Source organism: Maylandia zebra, linkage group LG19 (assembly GCF_041146795.1).
Source record: "Maylandia zebra isolate NMK-2024a linkage group LG19, Mzebra_GT3a, whole genome shotgun sequence".
Classification (NCBI taxonomy): Eukaryota; Metazoa; Chordata; class Actinopteri; order Cichliformes; family Cichlidae; genus Maylandia; species Maylandia zebra.
Window position 1 is genome coordinate 10,816,440 of NC_135185.1, and position 16,824 is coordinate 10,833,263.

At 45.5% G+C, this 16,824-nt stretch overlaps 2 protein-coding genes across 2 annotated transcripts in view; both read right to left on the reverse strand.

Moving 5' to 3' along the window:
* LOC101481705 (AT-rich interactive domain-containing protein 1B) overlaps nt 1-8,601 on the reverse strand; it is a 188,856-nt gene extending 180,255 nt beyond the window's left edge. Inside the window, exons 1-2 of the mRNA XM_076877232.1 lie at nt 8,465-8,601; nt 4,447-4,550 (exon numbers count right to left, since the gene is read on the reverse strand). The gene's annotated coding sequence lies outside the window, so the exon portion shown is untranslated. The remainder of the gene's footprint in view (nt 1-4,446; nt 4,551-8,464) is intronic.
* A 3,157-nt stretch (nt 8,602-11,758) lies between these two features.
* Nucleotides 11,759-16,404, reverse strand: kbtbd11 (kelch repeat and BTB (POZ) domain containing 11). The gene is made up of 2 exons (XM_004566500.5): nt 15,776-16,404; nt 11,759-15,235 (listed from the first exon to the last, which is right to left on the reverse strand). Exon 2 carries the CDS (start codon nt 15,142-15,144, stop codon nt 13,231-13,233), a length of 1,914 nt encoding a protein of 637 aa, XP_004566557.2. The 5' UTR covers nt 15,145-15,235; nt 15,776-16,404; the 3' UTR covers nt 11,759-13,230.
* Between the last annotated feature and the right edge of the window lie 420 nt (nt 16,405-16,824).

Consider the following 16,824-nt stretch of genomic DNA (forward strand, 5'->3'; position numbering starts at 1 on the left):
AGGAATTGCTTCCATTTGGCCTGTCACTTTGGCCAGGGCCACTGTGGCTTTTCTCATTTGTCAGCAAGCGGGGCGATCCTTTGGCTCTCATGGTTAATCTGCAGCCGCGGGCTACAGCACGCACACACACACTGTTTTCTCATATATAGGCTTTGGTTCACAAGGGTCTTTTTACTCTCCGTATTCAGCAGGGGGAAACAACAGCAACACGGAGGGGACAGACAGAGACGTCAGAGCCATCAAGGACAGATGTGCAGCCTCTTGTGGATCACACAGATATTATGTAGAGTGATGACAGCATTATTTTCCCAGAACCTCTGCAAAATCCTTTTTCTGCTCACTTAGAGCTACAAACAACACACAAAGGTAATTGGACACGGTTTTAGTAATTATCCCCCGACGGAGGCAAAAGCATTGCTTTCACTGTGACACCAGTCTGAGTCTGACTCGCTCATTCTCTTACATGCATGAGCGCTCAGTCAGCACTTGATTACAGGAAGGAATGACTCTCAGAGAGGGATATGAAGGTCCAGATGAACATTCATACACAGAGGTATGGAGCTCTTTCAGCTCAACTTTGTCTCGCTTGCCTTTATTATGCTTTAAAGAAATGTGGTGTAATTATGGCACAATAACCCAGCAATAGTAACACGTTAAAGCACAGAGAGAATGGAGAAGTCCAATTAAAGAGCTGTCACACAAGGCTTTGAGGGAAACGTGGCCAACGTGCTGTGCCAAGACCGATCCTATCATTAGAGGCTGGCGTGGCTTTGAGGTACAAATGCTTTCAAGTCTTTCTTTCAGCGAGCTTCCGCCACAGACAACAGGTGATGGCTCTACTTGATTATTAGCCCGCCTTAAGCCTACTAGCATCAATATGCAGCTACCTGTGAGATCTATATTAGAATGAAAATTTATTCCGATGATCAAAGGCAGTTCAACACCACTTTGTCTCTCATGATAAAAACAAGCAAGTCAAGGCTTCCTTCTTTTAATGCTGAGAGACAAACCGAGCAGCTCCACATGTGCTCAGCTGTCAGAGCAACACCGGATAGACGTACTTTAGAACTCAGGTACTAGATGTTTAGAATCATCCATCAACAGTTTATCCAAGTAAGGGTCATGTGGGTGGAGGGGTGGGGGGGTGGAGCCTAGGACACCCTGGACAGATTCCCGTCCATCACAAGACTAACACAGAGAGACGGGCGTTCATTCACACCTATGGCTCAGTTAGAGTCACTAATTAACCTAAAGAGTACGTCTTTGGACTGTGGGAGGGAACCACGCAGACTCGTGGAGGACATGCAAACGCCACACAGAAAGGCGACAGTGCTAACATCCTTGTCTATAACCACACTACATTCACACGCTTAGTTTAGAGCCTGGACTGTCAAACATGCACTTTATTGAAAAATTCATTTTTTTATTCTCTAATTAAAAGTGCTGTTGCTTCCAGTTTGGATTCAGGAGACAGACACTATCTCTACTTTTAAGATTAGGCTTCAAACTTTCCTTTTTGCTAAAGCATATAGTTAGGGCTGGACCAGGTGACCCTGAATCCTCCCTTAGTTATGCTGCAATAGACGTAGGCTGCCGGGGGATTCCCATGATTTTTCTTTTCAGTCACCTTTCTCACTCACTGTGTTAATAGACCTCTCTGCATTGAATCATATCTGTTATTAATCTCTGTCTCTCTTCCACAGCATGTCTTTATCCTGTCTTCCTTCTCTCACCCCAACCAATCACAGCAGCTGGCCCCGCCCCTCCCTGAGCCTGGTTCTGTTGGAGGTTTCTTCCTGTTAAAAGGGAGTTTTTCCTTCCCACTGTCGCCAAAGTGCTTGCTCATAGGGGGTCATATGACTGTTGGGTGTTTCTCTGTATGTATTATTGTAGGGTCGACCTTACAGTATAAAGCACCTTCAGGCGACTGTTGTTGTGATTTGGCGCCATTGGTCTTTACCTTTAACACCAAGTAGAATCAACCATATTCAGAGTGTATTATGCCGAGCACCACTCTGTTACAGAGCAGCTGTTCATTCCACAATTAAAATCATTAGAGTCTGTTCAACTTTCAACTGATTTTCAAGTGTTTTAGATTCTGATTAAATCATCAAATTTCTTATATACGTATATCCCCCCCCCCCCCCCGCCTCACCAAAATTAGGCCTACTTGAACTCAAACTGGGTAGTGTATGAAGTAAACACAGGCTTAATTTGGACTTTAAACCCCCCACTGACTCAGAGTGTCTGACTTTTATCTCAATTTTTAGCATTCAAAGACAGACGTCCACATTCATGTATACTGCTGAAGTCTGCGAGGCTGCAGAAGCGAGCAGCTCCAAGAAGGACAGGCGCTAAAGCAGAGGCTCCTTTACCGCAATAAGACGCCGTTTCTGAGAGCGTCGTCTCTGAAGAAAAAAACGAACCAAAGATGGAGTGTTCCTGTAACTAAGTAACCAGTATCCAGTTTGTCGTACACATTGATCAAAGTCTCATCTTTAATTTACAAATCATTGCAAAATATATTATAGAAAACATCGTCTGAGTGACGGTCATAACTTTTTAAGTATTTCTGACAACCTTAATGTATTCCCAAGTTTAATTATTTCTTAATATTGACATTTCTAATTAAGCGGCATAATTGGAAAGCTTGTGCGCAGTGGCAATCATTTCGGCGTCCGCTGAAAAATTAATATAAAAATTATTAATGAATAGTAGCGCTTTTAATTGCTGTGTACCCATATTCATAATTGCTGCAGCATCCTCCTTGAAATGACATGATGACAAATACGAGTGTCATGTCAGCGCTTTGCTTCTTCATCTCACACCTCAATCAAAGCTAATCCATTTCACCTAGCTATGAACACTGAAACAAATTAAAGCCCCATTTCATTTTCCACCTTCATTAATGCATCTTGTTTCCAAGGTTACAATCGTTTAGCAAGTGTGCAACAAACAAATTCAAAGAAGCACACGCTTTGATATTTGGAGAGGAAGACATGGATGGAGCTTACTGGGAAAACAAATCGGCACAGAGTCTTAATCCTCCCGGATCCAAAGTGTTCTGCACGTGTTTATCACCAAACAAAGCCTTTTTCATCTGAACAAACATTTTAATATTAGACTTCAGGAGCTTATGCCCACAGAATTATGTTCGTTTTTTAAACTTTGCCTTGCTAAAGCTAGACCGGTAAGCGGCTAGGAGTCTGTATGCGAGCGCTGACAGGAGGCAGCGTGAGCAGTAGCTGCAGAGTGTCATTACGTTCGGTGTGTTTCCTCCTGCAGCGTGATGTGACAGTGCCAGACACAATGACCCAATTTGCCTGAGTGGCTCTGGGAAGGGGGACGGGGGGAGCTGCAATAGTAGGCTCCTGCATAAATACTGTACAAAGACTTCAGGCTCTTAGGTAACAATGCAATTTCCTGTATGTAATGCAGTCATGCAGACTGTTTACACACCGCACTTCCCTCTTTGCTCACACATAAAGGAAAAAATAATGAAGAGCCTAAAGAAATCCAGGGGATGGAGGTGGCTGGGGCAACGATGAGTCCTCCGACTAGCCTCTTTCGCATGCAAATCATATCTGAATTTCTCATTAGCATAAATGCATGAGCAGCTTTAAATGCTTTTAATTTTCAATCTCGCCAAGCAGAGGAGTAATTTGTCACTGTCAAGATGGGAGACTAAAAAGAGGAGGGGGGGCAGACCGGAGGGAGCCATGGACTCCACACTAAACTGGAATCACAGAAAATTTCTGATTTACTAATTGACTGATGTGCAGTTCAGTCGAGTTGCCTTGAAGGTGTAAATAATTCTGTGTATATTCAAATGGCAAAAATGAGAGAGTGTGGGGTGGATACGGAAAAGCACATTACATGATGCTTCTCCTCAGGCCATACTTTTCTCTGGTGATTCCAATTTCCAGCCTTTTACGTTATCACTCTGTCTCTCTAAAGGGGTGCGAGTTTGCTGTTTTAGCACATAATCACAGATAATCAACTGGAAATTAAAAACAAAATGTCACATTTTTTACATCTCGCTGCCATTACAGAGAAAGAGGCTGCTCAAAGCTATTCATCAGCGAAGCACAAAACATTCCTGCAGCTTATCACATAAGCAGTTGTAAGTCATTTAAAATTTTATCTCCTTTCTTTCAAGATGTGAGATCAATTGACAGTGCACTCTGAAGTCTAAACCACTAATGCCTCGTTTTTTGAACAAAGCAGTTCAGATTCACACAGACCTTGTTAGCTAAATTTAGCTGTAGGTGAAAACAGGGGGAAAAGATTTAACAAGCTCCCCCATTTAAATGACTAAAACCAATTATGCAAACGTAATTAGTATTCCATAAGAAAACTAAAGGCATCTGCGGCGCGGGGCGAGCTGCTTACCTCCGCACCAGGTTTCCAGAACCGTGCTGCGGCTCGCCAAATGAATTCACTCACCTCATCAAGTGAGCGCCTGTGTCACACTTCGAGCTCCAGAAGCTTCAGAAATTTAGGAGACCCGATCAGTATGGTTCCACCTTTATGTGTGCTGTGGGGAATTACTGCAAGCTAAAAGAGACAGTGTTTTAAAAGGAGACAGAGGAAGATGCTAAAAAGGTGTGACATAACAGTAATTTAAGGGTCTCTGTTTTTTAGTGCTGCAGTTAAAAGTTATGGCCAAAGATTATTGACAGGACATCCCATAGCAACCGTACCAACCACACCATCGCCAAAGATGATACCACCTTTTTAATATATTCACTAAAAAGCTGCCCAGAAAATAAAAACTTTATTTGGCTGAAAAAAACAAAACAAAACAAAACACAAAAAGGCAGAGGAAAGAGGAGCTGACAGAGTCCGTCCATCGTCCATCCATCATCCACCCATCCGTCAGTCCATCCGTCCATCGTCTGTCCATCCGTCTGTCCCCATCCATCCATTGTCCATCCATCCATCCATCAGTCCATCCATCCATCGTCTGTCCGTCCATCCGTCCGTCCATCAGTCCGTCCATCCATCCATCCATCCATCCATCCATCCATCCATCGTCTGTCCGTCCGTCTGTCCATCGTCTGTCCGTTAACCCATCCGTCAGTCCGTCCATCCATCCATCGTCTGTCTGTCCGTCCATTCATCGTCTGTCCGTCCGTCCATCGCCTGTCTGTTCATCCGTCAATCCATCCATCCATCTCTCCATCCATCCATCATCTGTCTGTCCATCCATCCGTCCATCCATCCATCATCTGTCTGTCCATCCATCCATCAGTCCATCCATCATTGTCCATCCGCCCGTCTGTCCATCCATCCATCCATCCATCCATCCATCCATCCATCCATCCATCATTGTCTGTCCGTCCATCCATCCATCCATCCATCCATCGTCTGTCCGTCCGTCTGTCCATCGTCTGTCCGTCCACCCATCCGTCAGTCCGTCCATCCATCCATCGTCTGTCCGTCCGTCCATCGTCTGTCTGTCCGTCCGTCCATCGTCTGTCCGTCCGTCCATCACCTGTCTGTTCATCCGTCAATCCATCCATCCATCCATCATCTGTCTGTCTGTCCATCCATCGTCCATCCATCCATCCGTCAGTCCATCCATCCATTGTCCATCCATCCATCCATCGTCTGTCCGTCCGTCAGTCCGTCCATCCATCCATCCATCGTCTGTCCGTCCGTCTGTCCATCGTCTGTCAGTCCACCCATCCGTCAGTCCGTCCATCATCCATCGTCTGTCCGTCCGTCAGTCCGTCCGTCCATCGCCTGTCTGTTCATCCGTCAATCCATCCATCCATCCGTCCATCCATCCATCATCTGTCTGTCCATCCATCCATCAGTCCATCCATCATTGTCCGTCCGTCTGTCCATCCATCCATCGTCTGTCCGTCCGTCTGTCCATCCATTCATTCATCCATCCATTCATCGTCTGTACGTTCGTCCGTCTGTCCATCCATCCATCATCTGTCTGTCCATCCATCCATCTGTCCATCCATCATTGTCTGTCCGTCTTTCCATCCATCCATCCATCGTCTGTCCATCAGTCCATCCATCCATCTATCCAGCCATCCATCCATCGTCTGTCCGTCCATCTGTCCATCCATCCATCCATCATCTGTCTGTCCGTCTGTCCATCCATTCATCCATCCATCATCTGTCCGTCTGTCCATCCATTCATCCATCCATCGTCTGTCCGTCTGTCCGTCCATCCATCCATGCATCGTCCGTCCGTCCGTCCGTCCGTCCGTCCATCCATCCATCCATGCATCGTCCGTCCGTCCATCCATCCATCCATGCATCGTCCATCCGTCCGTCCATCCATCCATTCATCGTCTGTACGTCCGTCCGTCTGTCCATTCATCCGTCAAATCATCCATCAGTCCATCCGTCTGTCCATCTGTCCACCCATCGTCTGTTTGTCTGTCCGTCCATCCGATCGTGGCTCAAGAGTTAGGAGTTCGCCTTGTAATCGGAAGGTTGCCGGTTCGAGCCCCGGCTTGGACAGTCTCGGTCGTTGTGTCCTTGGGCAAGACACTTCACCCGTTGCCTACTGGTGGTGGTCAGAGGGCCTGGTGGCGCCAGTGTCCGGCAGCCTCGCCTCTGTCAGTGCGCCCCAGGGTGGCTGTGGCTACAATGTAGCTTGTCATCACCAGTGTGTGAATGGGTGGATGACTGGATATGTAAAGCGCTTTGGGGTCCTTAGGGACTAGTAAAGCGCTATATAAATACAGGCCATTTACCATTTATCCATCTGTCCATCCCTCCTTCCTCCTTTTCCATGTATCCACAACCAGAGAACTGAGAATGACACACTGTCTCAGGTAAGCACAGGTAAGAGTTGGGGGAGATGGGGAGGCGGGTTACACCCCAGACAGGTCGTTCATCCAGGGATAACACAGGTGGATTCAAAGCATTCTTGTTGTGAGGCAGCAGTGCTAACCACTGCGTTGCCTAAATCCAAAGAACATCATCATTTTTAATTTAAAATTCAAAAGTTTTAGACAATAAAGCTAAAATATAACCCTTTTCCAAAAAACTTAACACTACAGTGAAAACATGAAGCAGAACTCAGGACCATGACATAGTCTAACCAGCCACTTCATTAGTTACACCTTGCTGGTACCAGGTTGGACTTTTTGCCTTCAGACCTGCTGTAATTGTTTATGGTACAGATTCAACAGGCTGCTGGAAACATTCCTCTGAGATTTTGGTCCATATTGACAGAGAGCTTCACACAGCTGCTGCAGATTTGTCGCCTGCATCCATGATGAGAATCTCTCTCGTTCCACTGCATCCCAAAGGTGCTTAATTCGACTGATATCTGGTTGTAGTGGAAGCCATTAGGGTACACTGAACTCATTGTCATGTTCAAGAAACCATTTTGAAACAGTCTGAGCTTTGTGACATGGCACGTTATGCTACTAAGAGAAGATAAGTACTGTGGTTATAAAGCCGTGGTGTTTAAACGATGCTCAGTTGGTACTAAGAGGCCCTAAGTGTGTCAAGGAAATATCCCCCACACCTTCACACCACCAGCAGCCTGAACTGCTGATACAAGGCAGGATGGAGCCATTCTTTCATGGTATTTACACCAACATCTGAACCTACCCTCTGAAAGTTGCAGCAGAAATCAAGCATCTGAAAGCAATGTCCATGTGAACTGTAGCCTTAGTTTGCTGTCCTTCCCTGAGACAGCGGGTCATTCTCAGTTCTCTGGTTGTGTGAGAAAATCCCAGCAGATCAGCAGTTTTTAAAATACTCAGGCCCTTCCTCTCCAAGCTGAGGCTCCATTTGGACTTCGGCAGCTTGTTGTGACCATGTCTGCATGGCTGAACACGAAGAGCCGTTGAACAGATGCACCTAATGAAGTGTAACTAGCATTTTGACCGATTACAAGCTGTTAAAGCAAAGTTAATGTTAACCTTTAAGTAATCAGTCTATGACAGCCCTGAACCTAGCAAACACTGTTTATTAGCTACATTAGCCAGTAGCCAGGGATGATCTCCAAAGTAATGCTACATTGAAACAGGAATTAATAAAATAATAGCGTTCTGTAAAAATACGTTTAAAAAATAAACTGAAGTAACAACTTACATTTTTGCTGAGTTGCAGATGATTTTAATTGTGTAACTATGAAGCTATACATTTATATAAATTATTCTTTTTTTTTTATCTCTCTGTCATGAACTAGATTTTCTAAAGCTTGGGAACAGATCCCTGAAGAACATCTAGTTCCCTCTCAGACCAGCTTTATTATAGCCCTGAAACTAACATCTATTCGTTGCGCAGTTAACTCAGATGAGACAATAAATGAGCCAAACGTCATTTGGTATTAGAGGTTTTAGCAACCAACAGCCCAAACGACGCATCAGCCGGTTCTCTAACCACATTATTACATTTCTGACACGGTTCCGCCCTAAAGGTGGAGCAGGCCCACAGGTAATGCAGGATTTTCTTATATAAGTAAGTAGTCGTGCCAAACCTGTTTGAGCCTTCCAGATGATAGTATCTAATTGTAGGTTTCTTATGCATTGTTGGTAAATCCAATTTTAAGTGAACTACACACGAGGGGCTACTTGTTCTGGCTGCAGCCCAACCTGCTTGTAAAGCAGCTGTGACAGTCCAGCAGCAGCTCAGGCACGGCAGGAAAAAGCTTGGTTTTCATCAGGCTCACACTGCCCTCCAGTGCCGACAGAGCGAATTTCAAGAGAAATGTGAACCAATTTCATCCAAAATATGGAAAAACATTCCATTCGCTCCATTCGCTTCCGCTTATCCTTTTCAGGGTCGCGGGGGGCGCTGGAGCCTATCCCAGCTGTCATAGGGCGAGAGGCAGGGTACACCCTGGACAGGTCGCCAGTCTGTCGCAGGGCCAACACACAGGGACAGACAACCATTCGCACTCACTTTCATTCGCACATTCACACCTAGTGACAATTTGGATTATCCAATTAACCTATCCCCACAAGCTGCATGTCTTTGGATGGTGGGAGGAAGCCGGAGTAACCGGAGGGAACCCACGCAAACACGGGGAGAACATGCAAACTCCACACAGAAAGACCCCGGCCTGGTGTTGGAATTGAACTCAGTCCATCAGTCCATCCAAAAACATTATGAAAGAAATTATTAAAATGCCAAAAAAACAGAACAATCACCAATATTTCGCCACAGATAAAATTTAAATGCATAAAATATTTATTTACTCCCACCCAAACTCTGGATTTCATTTATATAAATGAAGGCAAAAATTATTGTTGTTTTGTTGATTGTGCATATAAACAACATGTCTTTGACCCATTTATGTTACTGATGACCCTGCTTTGATTCATGTGGAAGTAACACAGCGGTGACGTCCTTTGGTTCATGCTCTTAAACCACGTTACAGGTTGCTCTGACACAACAAAAACACGAGCAGCAACTGGCGATATCGGCGAGGAAGAACTCCATTTCAGCAGGATAAGACTTCCAATGGAACCAGGCCCTACAGCAGGTGGACTCCAGGCCTTGAAGGCTGGTGTCTGGCAGGTTTTAGATGTGTCCTTGATCCAGCACAGCTGATTTAAAGTGCTAAATGACCTCCTCAACATGTCTTGAAGTTCTCCAGAGGCCTGCTAATGAACTGATCATTTGTGCCAGGTGTGCTGATCCAGGGTGAGATCTAAAACCTGCAGGTCCACGAGGCCTGGAGGTCCCCACTCCTGATCTACAGGGACAGGCTGGGCACAGGAGACACACCTCCAGACATGCATTGGTATATCTATAAATGTACCAGATAATTGGATTTTGATTTGAGCTTTTCTCAGCACATGTCCACATGCTGGTGCTGTTTGGAGTTTTAAGTGGACCACAGTACACTGTAACTTGTAAGCTGTGTTTATTGATGCAGTATATGTGTACTGTATTGTATTTCATCTGTTTCATAATATTTTATGTAGAATGATAAAATGTCCCCTCATTTCACGAGTAAAATGTTTTATTCAATTCAGTTTTATTTACACAGCGCCAAATCACAACAACAGTCACCTCAAGGCGCTTTATACTGTAAGGTCGACCCTACAATAATACACACAGAAAAACCCAACAATCAGATGACCCCCTATGAGCAAGCATTTTGGTGACAGTGGGAAGGAAAAACCTTTAACAGGAAGAAACCTCCGGCAGAACCAGGCTCAGGAAGGGGCGGGGCCATCTGCTGCGAGCAGTTGGTAAATTATCATCAGCTCATTCGGGTTGTTCCCACCACGTAGAGGCATTTCCTCTTCCTGTTATTTTTTATTATTTAATTTTTAATTGCTCTTATGGTTTCAGTGATGTGGAGAAGTCTTCAGTCATCCCTCGTTTCTTCACATTTTGGTAGAAAAATCTGAAATAGTTGCAGTGATTTAGTGAAACATGGGAAAACATGCATGACGTTTCTGCATTTCTAACAGCTTTGAAATATTCTATGACCACCTTTATTCTTCAGCGCAGCCTGAACCATCTTAGGTAGATTTCTTTAAGCAGTCATCTCGAATAGCTCCCCGGACTTCTTGAAGGATAATCTCAAGCTCCTCTCTGGATGTACACTGCTTTTCCATTCCGTGTTTTCCTGTTCGGCAATGTTTTTATTGCATCAGCAGTGTGTTTGGGATCATTGCTATGCTGTGCAGGGGTTACCTGCATGGTGGATCACAATCTGCTGGTACTTTTCTGGATTCGTAATTTCATCAACTTTGACAAAACCCCCCAAACCACAGAAGCAAATTCTATGTGTCCTGTAAGTCGAGTCCAGTCAGAGTTATTTCTGTAGCGCATTTTAAATAACCTATGTTGACCAAAATATACACTAGCAAATATACACTATATATATAACTGTCACTACATAAACAATAAAACTCAAATAAAACAATTTTAAAGACTACGTTTGCATAATAACAGCCAAGACAGTCCACTCAGCTAGTGTTTTAAAGTGAGTGAAAGACTGGAGGGCTCTGATGTGAACAGGTAAGATTGGGAGCCACCACTGAAAAGGCTCGATCACCTCTGCTTTCAAGCCCGGATCTACAAATATCTAAGAGCAGCCAGTTCGCAGACCTCAGGCTCGGGTAGGATCGTCGGGTTGTCAGGTAAAGGAGAACCAAACTGTGGAGACTCTTAAAAACAAGTCAGAAAATTTAAACTGGATCCTGACCACAGATTATTTATATGACATTAAAATTATACACACACTGCATCAGTGTTTTTTTAATACTCGTGAATACAAACAGGCATATCACTGTTGCTTTGTTTAATAACAATATTAACATGGAAAAACCTCTTGATAAGGTTTAATAATATAAAAAGATGGTAAATTGTCATAAATATATTCAACACTTCCTGTTATATTGAGAATTAAGTTTGTAGGTCGTTCAGTAATAACTGAATTATGATGAAATCTGAAGGTGATGGAAATTTAGATACATTTATATAAGCCTAAAATAATAACACAGGGTTTCCTGTAAGGCCGGGGTGGGGGTTTTAGATGCGTCCTTGATCCAACACAGCTGATTCAAATGGTTAAATGACCTCCTCAACATATCTTCAAGTTCTCCAGAGGCCTGGTAATGAACTAATCCAATTTGTGTTGACCATGGTTTTATCCAAAACCTGCAGAACTGTTCCCCACCACTGCTCCAAAGGTCATAGATTTGGTGCTATTACAGCAGTGTCCACAAGATGGCAGTGTAGCTCCATGTGAGATTAACCAGGAGGCTGGCGCCCTTCCCCATCACCACAGAAACATATTCAAAACACCAGATCAGTTTCAGACATAAAATATTTTATTTGAAGCACTTAGTTCTGATATACATTATCCCACAGCTCGTTTCTCAGCCCACTCCAAATGCCATGAACAGGAAGCCGTTGCCTTGTGTTGCATTAATTCACCGATCATCACAGCAGCAGATTCAAAACTACCAAACCCCCCACATAAATTCACAAAATCTACAGGTTCCAGCCGTCCAAATATCAAGACCACATCCATTTTTGTCTGAGTCGCACTGATTGCTCAGAGACACTTCTACAAACATTATCAAAAGCAGTTCGATTTTAGGAATATATCAGCACTGGCTTCCGTACAAAACACCCACTGTGTTACTGAAGCAACCACGAATGCTGTAAAATGTCCAAAAGAAGAGTAGCGTGTGTATTCACGTGCACAGATGCAAGAACAACATGGCTTATTAGCGTTGGTGCAGAATCATCAGGATCTCCTTTTTACTAGACTGACTGAAGGCAATGTAGTGTCAGATCTGACCTTTGACCTGAAAGCTAAGCATGAATTAAAGTAATCAGCTGGCATGTGAATACAAAGCTGTAGCAGAGGGTCTTTGTGCACGGGGAGTAACCTGCATCCTTAAACTTTCCTGAACCTGCCTGTGAGCAGCAAACCACAGGCCTGTGTGCTGTGCAGGAATGCTATTGCTTTAGGTTTTTCCTGTAGTGACAAAAGTAGTGAAATCCTTTAAAAAAAAAAGAAAAACAAAAAAAGAAAAGTTAGTGTGTTGGTTTTAATAGAGCCTGACGGGGTAGTTATCTTTGGCTAAATGTAGAGTATGCACCATATGCAAAATAGATACATGTAATTTATACATATTTGATCATAATGGCTTCAATTTCTGATTTATAAATATAAAGCTTTAGCTTTAGTGTGGCGGGGACCTTATTGGGGTGGTTTCGAAAACTTGGTGTTTGAAGAGAACTACACTTCTTCCAGATTCCACTCACAATAACTACAAACAGCATTACAGCAGAAGCACTCGTTGCATAGAACCTGTGTGTGTCGTTCATAAAGCGCACTAGAACAGCTTCCAGCTTCCATCAATAAAACACTCGCTTATGTTACCAGTCACAGGTCAGCTAGTTAATACAGTAATATCTAAAACTACAAAAAAGTCACCAAACAAAATATTAGCGCACAAATTAATCACTTTCATCGTGTCATTATCTGCAGAAACTAATATCGTTGCATTCGTTCAACATTAAAAAAAAGGTTTGTTTTTAAGGCTCGACCCTGCAGATGCATTACTGCGCCATGCAAATACACACATTCGATTGCAAGCAGGCAATGAGACACTGAGATAGGAAGCTGACATTGAAGAGTGTACATAAGGTCTTCTGCTTATTGCAGGCTTACTATGACACATTTATTGTGTTATTCTCTCTCTCTCTCTCTCACACACACACACACACACACACACACACACACACACACACACACGCACAGACACGCTACGCAACTCTTTCAGGCTTTTCGGGCAAAGTGAGAACAAACGGAAAAAGAACGCCTTTCGCCTCCAGAGGTGCCCTCAGCGTCTCCTCAACAAAGTAGGCGTTCTCCTCCTCCACTACAAACTGGAGAGTCTGGCTTTTGTTCACGCAGTAGATGCAGTTCCCGATGACGGCACACCTGAAGGGTAAGTGACTCCCGAGCCTCTGCGACATGCAGTCGTGCCACATTTTCACGATGGTGTTGTACTTGAAGACGTTGATCCCCTGCTCGCGGCTGACGTCAAAGCGGTAGATGAAGCTTTTCAGCGCCACCATGTCGGTGGACTTCTTCCTGCTGTTGTTGTAGGGGCACTCCTGCCACTCGTCTCTCTTAGGGTCGTACTTGAGGAGGCGGTAGAAAAGAGAGCCGCCCGATACGTAAATTTCTCCACTGCAGGTGGTCGCCTCGTGGGCCACTGCAAAGGCTCCCTTGGGCAAGGGGGCTACTGTCGTCCAGCGGTCCATTCGAGGGTCGTACTTTTCCACCGTAAACAAACATTCCCCTCCAATGGCATACAGATAGCCATCCATAGATAGGAGCTTTAGCTGGGCACGGGCCTGGTTCAGAGGTCTGACCTCGGCCCAGCGGTTGGTTATAGGGTTGTAACAGAAGACCTTGTCTGAAACCTTGCCTTTGTCCCCGTAGCCCTTTATTCCCCCGGCCACAAACAGGTAGTTATACATGGTGCAGATCCCACAGCCTTTAGTATTTACGTCCTCGGGCATGGCAGTCAAAGGTCTCCAGTCATTTGCTGTCTCGTTAAAGTGGTAAATCATATGGTTCTCCTCCAAAGACCCCACCGACAAGGGGCTCTGTGGCCGGCTGCCACAGCGACTCGGCGGCCGGCTCCCAACTCTGTCGAACACGTCGTTTATCTCTGCAACCATCAGAGTCTTCCTCCCCTCCATTCTCTTCTTCAGAATCAGATCCCTCTCGGATCCCGTCAAACGCCCGTACGCGGCGGGGTCTTTGAGGACCTGGAGGAAGTTGTCGCTCATGAATCCGTAGGCGGTCTCCTTCAGTTCACTCAGCCGCTGCTTCTTGGCGATGGTGAGGATCTCGTAGCAGTTCTCCGCCGTGATTTGTTCAGACATGGAGTCCATAGCTGCCTGGACGGCACAGGGGATCTGCAGGATTTTAGCCCCCGTGATGACATCGACTACATTGTCTTTGCTAACACTGATGTTTGAAGTGTACACATAGTCTATCAACGTGGACAAAGTCTTATAACTGATACCCTTCACTTTCAGGATGTTGCGTGACAGCCGTGCTTTGAAGTAGTCACTCTTCTCAGCTAGGACAGACCTGTGAGCGTTGATCGTCTGCCCACCTACCTCTATGACTAAGTCGGGCTCACTGTGGGGCTGTGTGTTTCCAGCTTCCTGGCTGCCGTCCCTGTGCGCCAGGATTGATTTTAGAGCCGGCTGATTGGCTTCCTGTTGGGCCTGGCTGGGCAGGTGTATGGAGGAATCTGCACTGTAGGACACTTTAGCTCGGGCGCCGTTGGGGATTTCGCCACCTGCACAGTTTTGCTGCATGCCAGCAATGTGATTGGAGCCAGTGTGAGGTGGGGCTTCTGGACTTTCCTTGTCACCTGAAAGGTAAAACCGATCAGCACTCGAGATGTACGAGCTGCCACCTTTCTGGTTATCAGTGTGGTTATTCTCCATCAGGCTTCCATCCAGCAGGTATTCCTTTTCAAACCCTGGAGGAGGGCTGAAGCCGGGCTCATCTTGCAGGAATCCCTGGACGAACCCTGGACATAAATTCCTGTTTTTGTCAGTAAGCGTGATAAAGTCCGAGTTCGCCGTGTGGAGAATGGCATCAGCCTCCACAGTGACAGCCCCTCCTCCCTGCCTGTGGCCCTCAGTCATCTCAATGTACTCACTGGTGATGGGAGACGGCGTTCTCACTGATCATGCTGAGCGGACGGACAAAGCTGTGAGGGGATTCCTCTCTCTTCACCTACAGTTGGAGAAAACAAAGAGGGAATTCAATCAACATCCAGTGGACTAGAACAAAAAGAACCCGTCTGGAAGCTGCAAAGACTTTCTCGCTCTCTAAGGGGCGCCCTTTCTCTAATATCTTGAAAACATTTGAAGGAAAAAGACTTTTGCTGCCAGTAATGATTTGCCATCACGCACAGCCTTTGAGCAACATCTGCAGCTCAACAAAGAAACACAAGTAATCCCGACATGCAGCTTCTGCAAACTGCCCACTGCAATAATCACCCTGTCCTCTCTATGTGGTAATCTGTACACATGCAGAACGCATGCGCATATGGTGGCACTCCGATGAAATAATGTTTAATAGGAAGGAAAACGTTGATTTTTGGAATTGTGTCCAAAACTCCTGTTTGTTTCCTTCAAGGATAACGTCGCTCGAACGAGCCATAGCTGCTCATTCATTAGAACTGAGTCGGATTTAAAGCGTTTTCGTGTAATTGCAACACAATGTGAAATCAAAGCATGGATTTTTGCGCGTTCTCGGTAAACTGCGACCTACCTTCGTTTTCTGGCTGTGATCAACAGCTCGACACCAGCGCTTTCCCTGCTCGTCCCTGCACAAAGCTCAGTTACGTAAGACAGTCCCGATGAAGCTGCGAGCCTGAGCTCCCCGGGACGAGTTCACCTCACGGTCGATTCCGATTCACGGTCACCTTTATTTCTACCTCCGGACACTCCGGGCTGCCGTTTCATCCGCTCATCCTGTAAAATGTGCCGGAGCTCCGCGGCGGAGGCGAGGCAGGGGGACGATCAAACAGTCATCTCAAGTCACACCTCCTTCAGATCAGCCGTGGACGTGTAATTTCCTCCGGTGGAAAGTGCGGAGAGCCGATGCGCGCGTCCAAGCTGGAGCAGAGGACCGCAGTGATAGGCTCCCACCTCCACGAGCACTCCGGATGTTGATTTTTGTTGTCTTTATTTATTCGAGGAACAGCTGGCTGGAGCGAGGTGGTTATTATTGACCCAGACCACGCCCTCATCGGTCGGCGTTAACCCCACACTCAACGGCGCGTGCCTCCATCTGCTGTGCGCGCGCGCTGGACACAGCATTCCTGCACATGATCCGTGTGAGGGGGGACCGCGGGGGGTCAAATATAAGTCCATGTGCATGTAACATCTGTAAGCTCATATAAGCATTACACACACACACACACACACACACACACACACACACACACACACACACACACACACACACACACACACACACACCCCTACTAAAAAGACCGCTTCGGTATAATTCATATGTGATAATACAGAAATAATGAGATCTGCGAAAACTTTGTGACAGTGGGTACAACCTGCAGAGGGTCAGCCGTGACGTCCCCACACTAAGACGTATGGAGGAAAAAGCCCGTAGAGGTCCTGGATGGCTGGGCTCATCCCGGGTAGCCAAAGCATGGCATCATTCCACATCAGAGATGCAGCTCACAGCTGAGCGTCTTTAAAACTAAAACACTGAAAATATATTCAAAGCATTCACCAACCTGTCAACGGAATGACCGCTAACATCAAAAAATGTGAAAACAAATCCAAGAGGCTTTCGCT

Coding starts and splice junctions, on each gene's coding strand:
- kbtbd11 (XM_004566500.5), bottom strand. CDS start 15,144: ATGACTGAGGGCCACAGGCAGGGAGGAGGGGCTGTCACTGTGGAGGCT.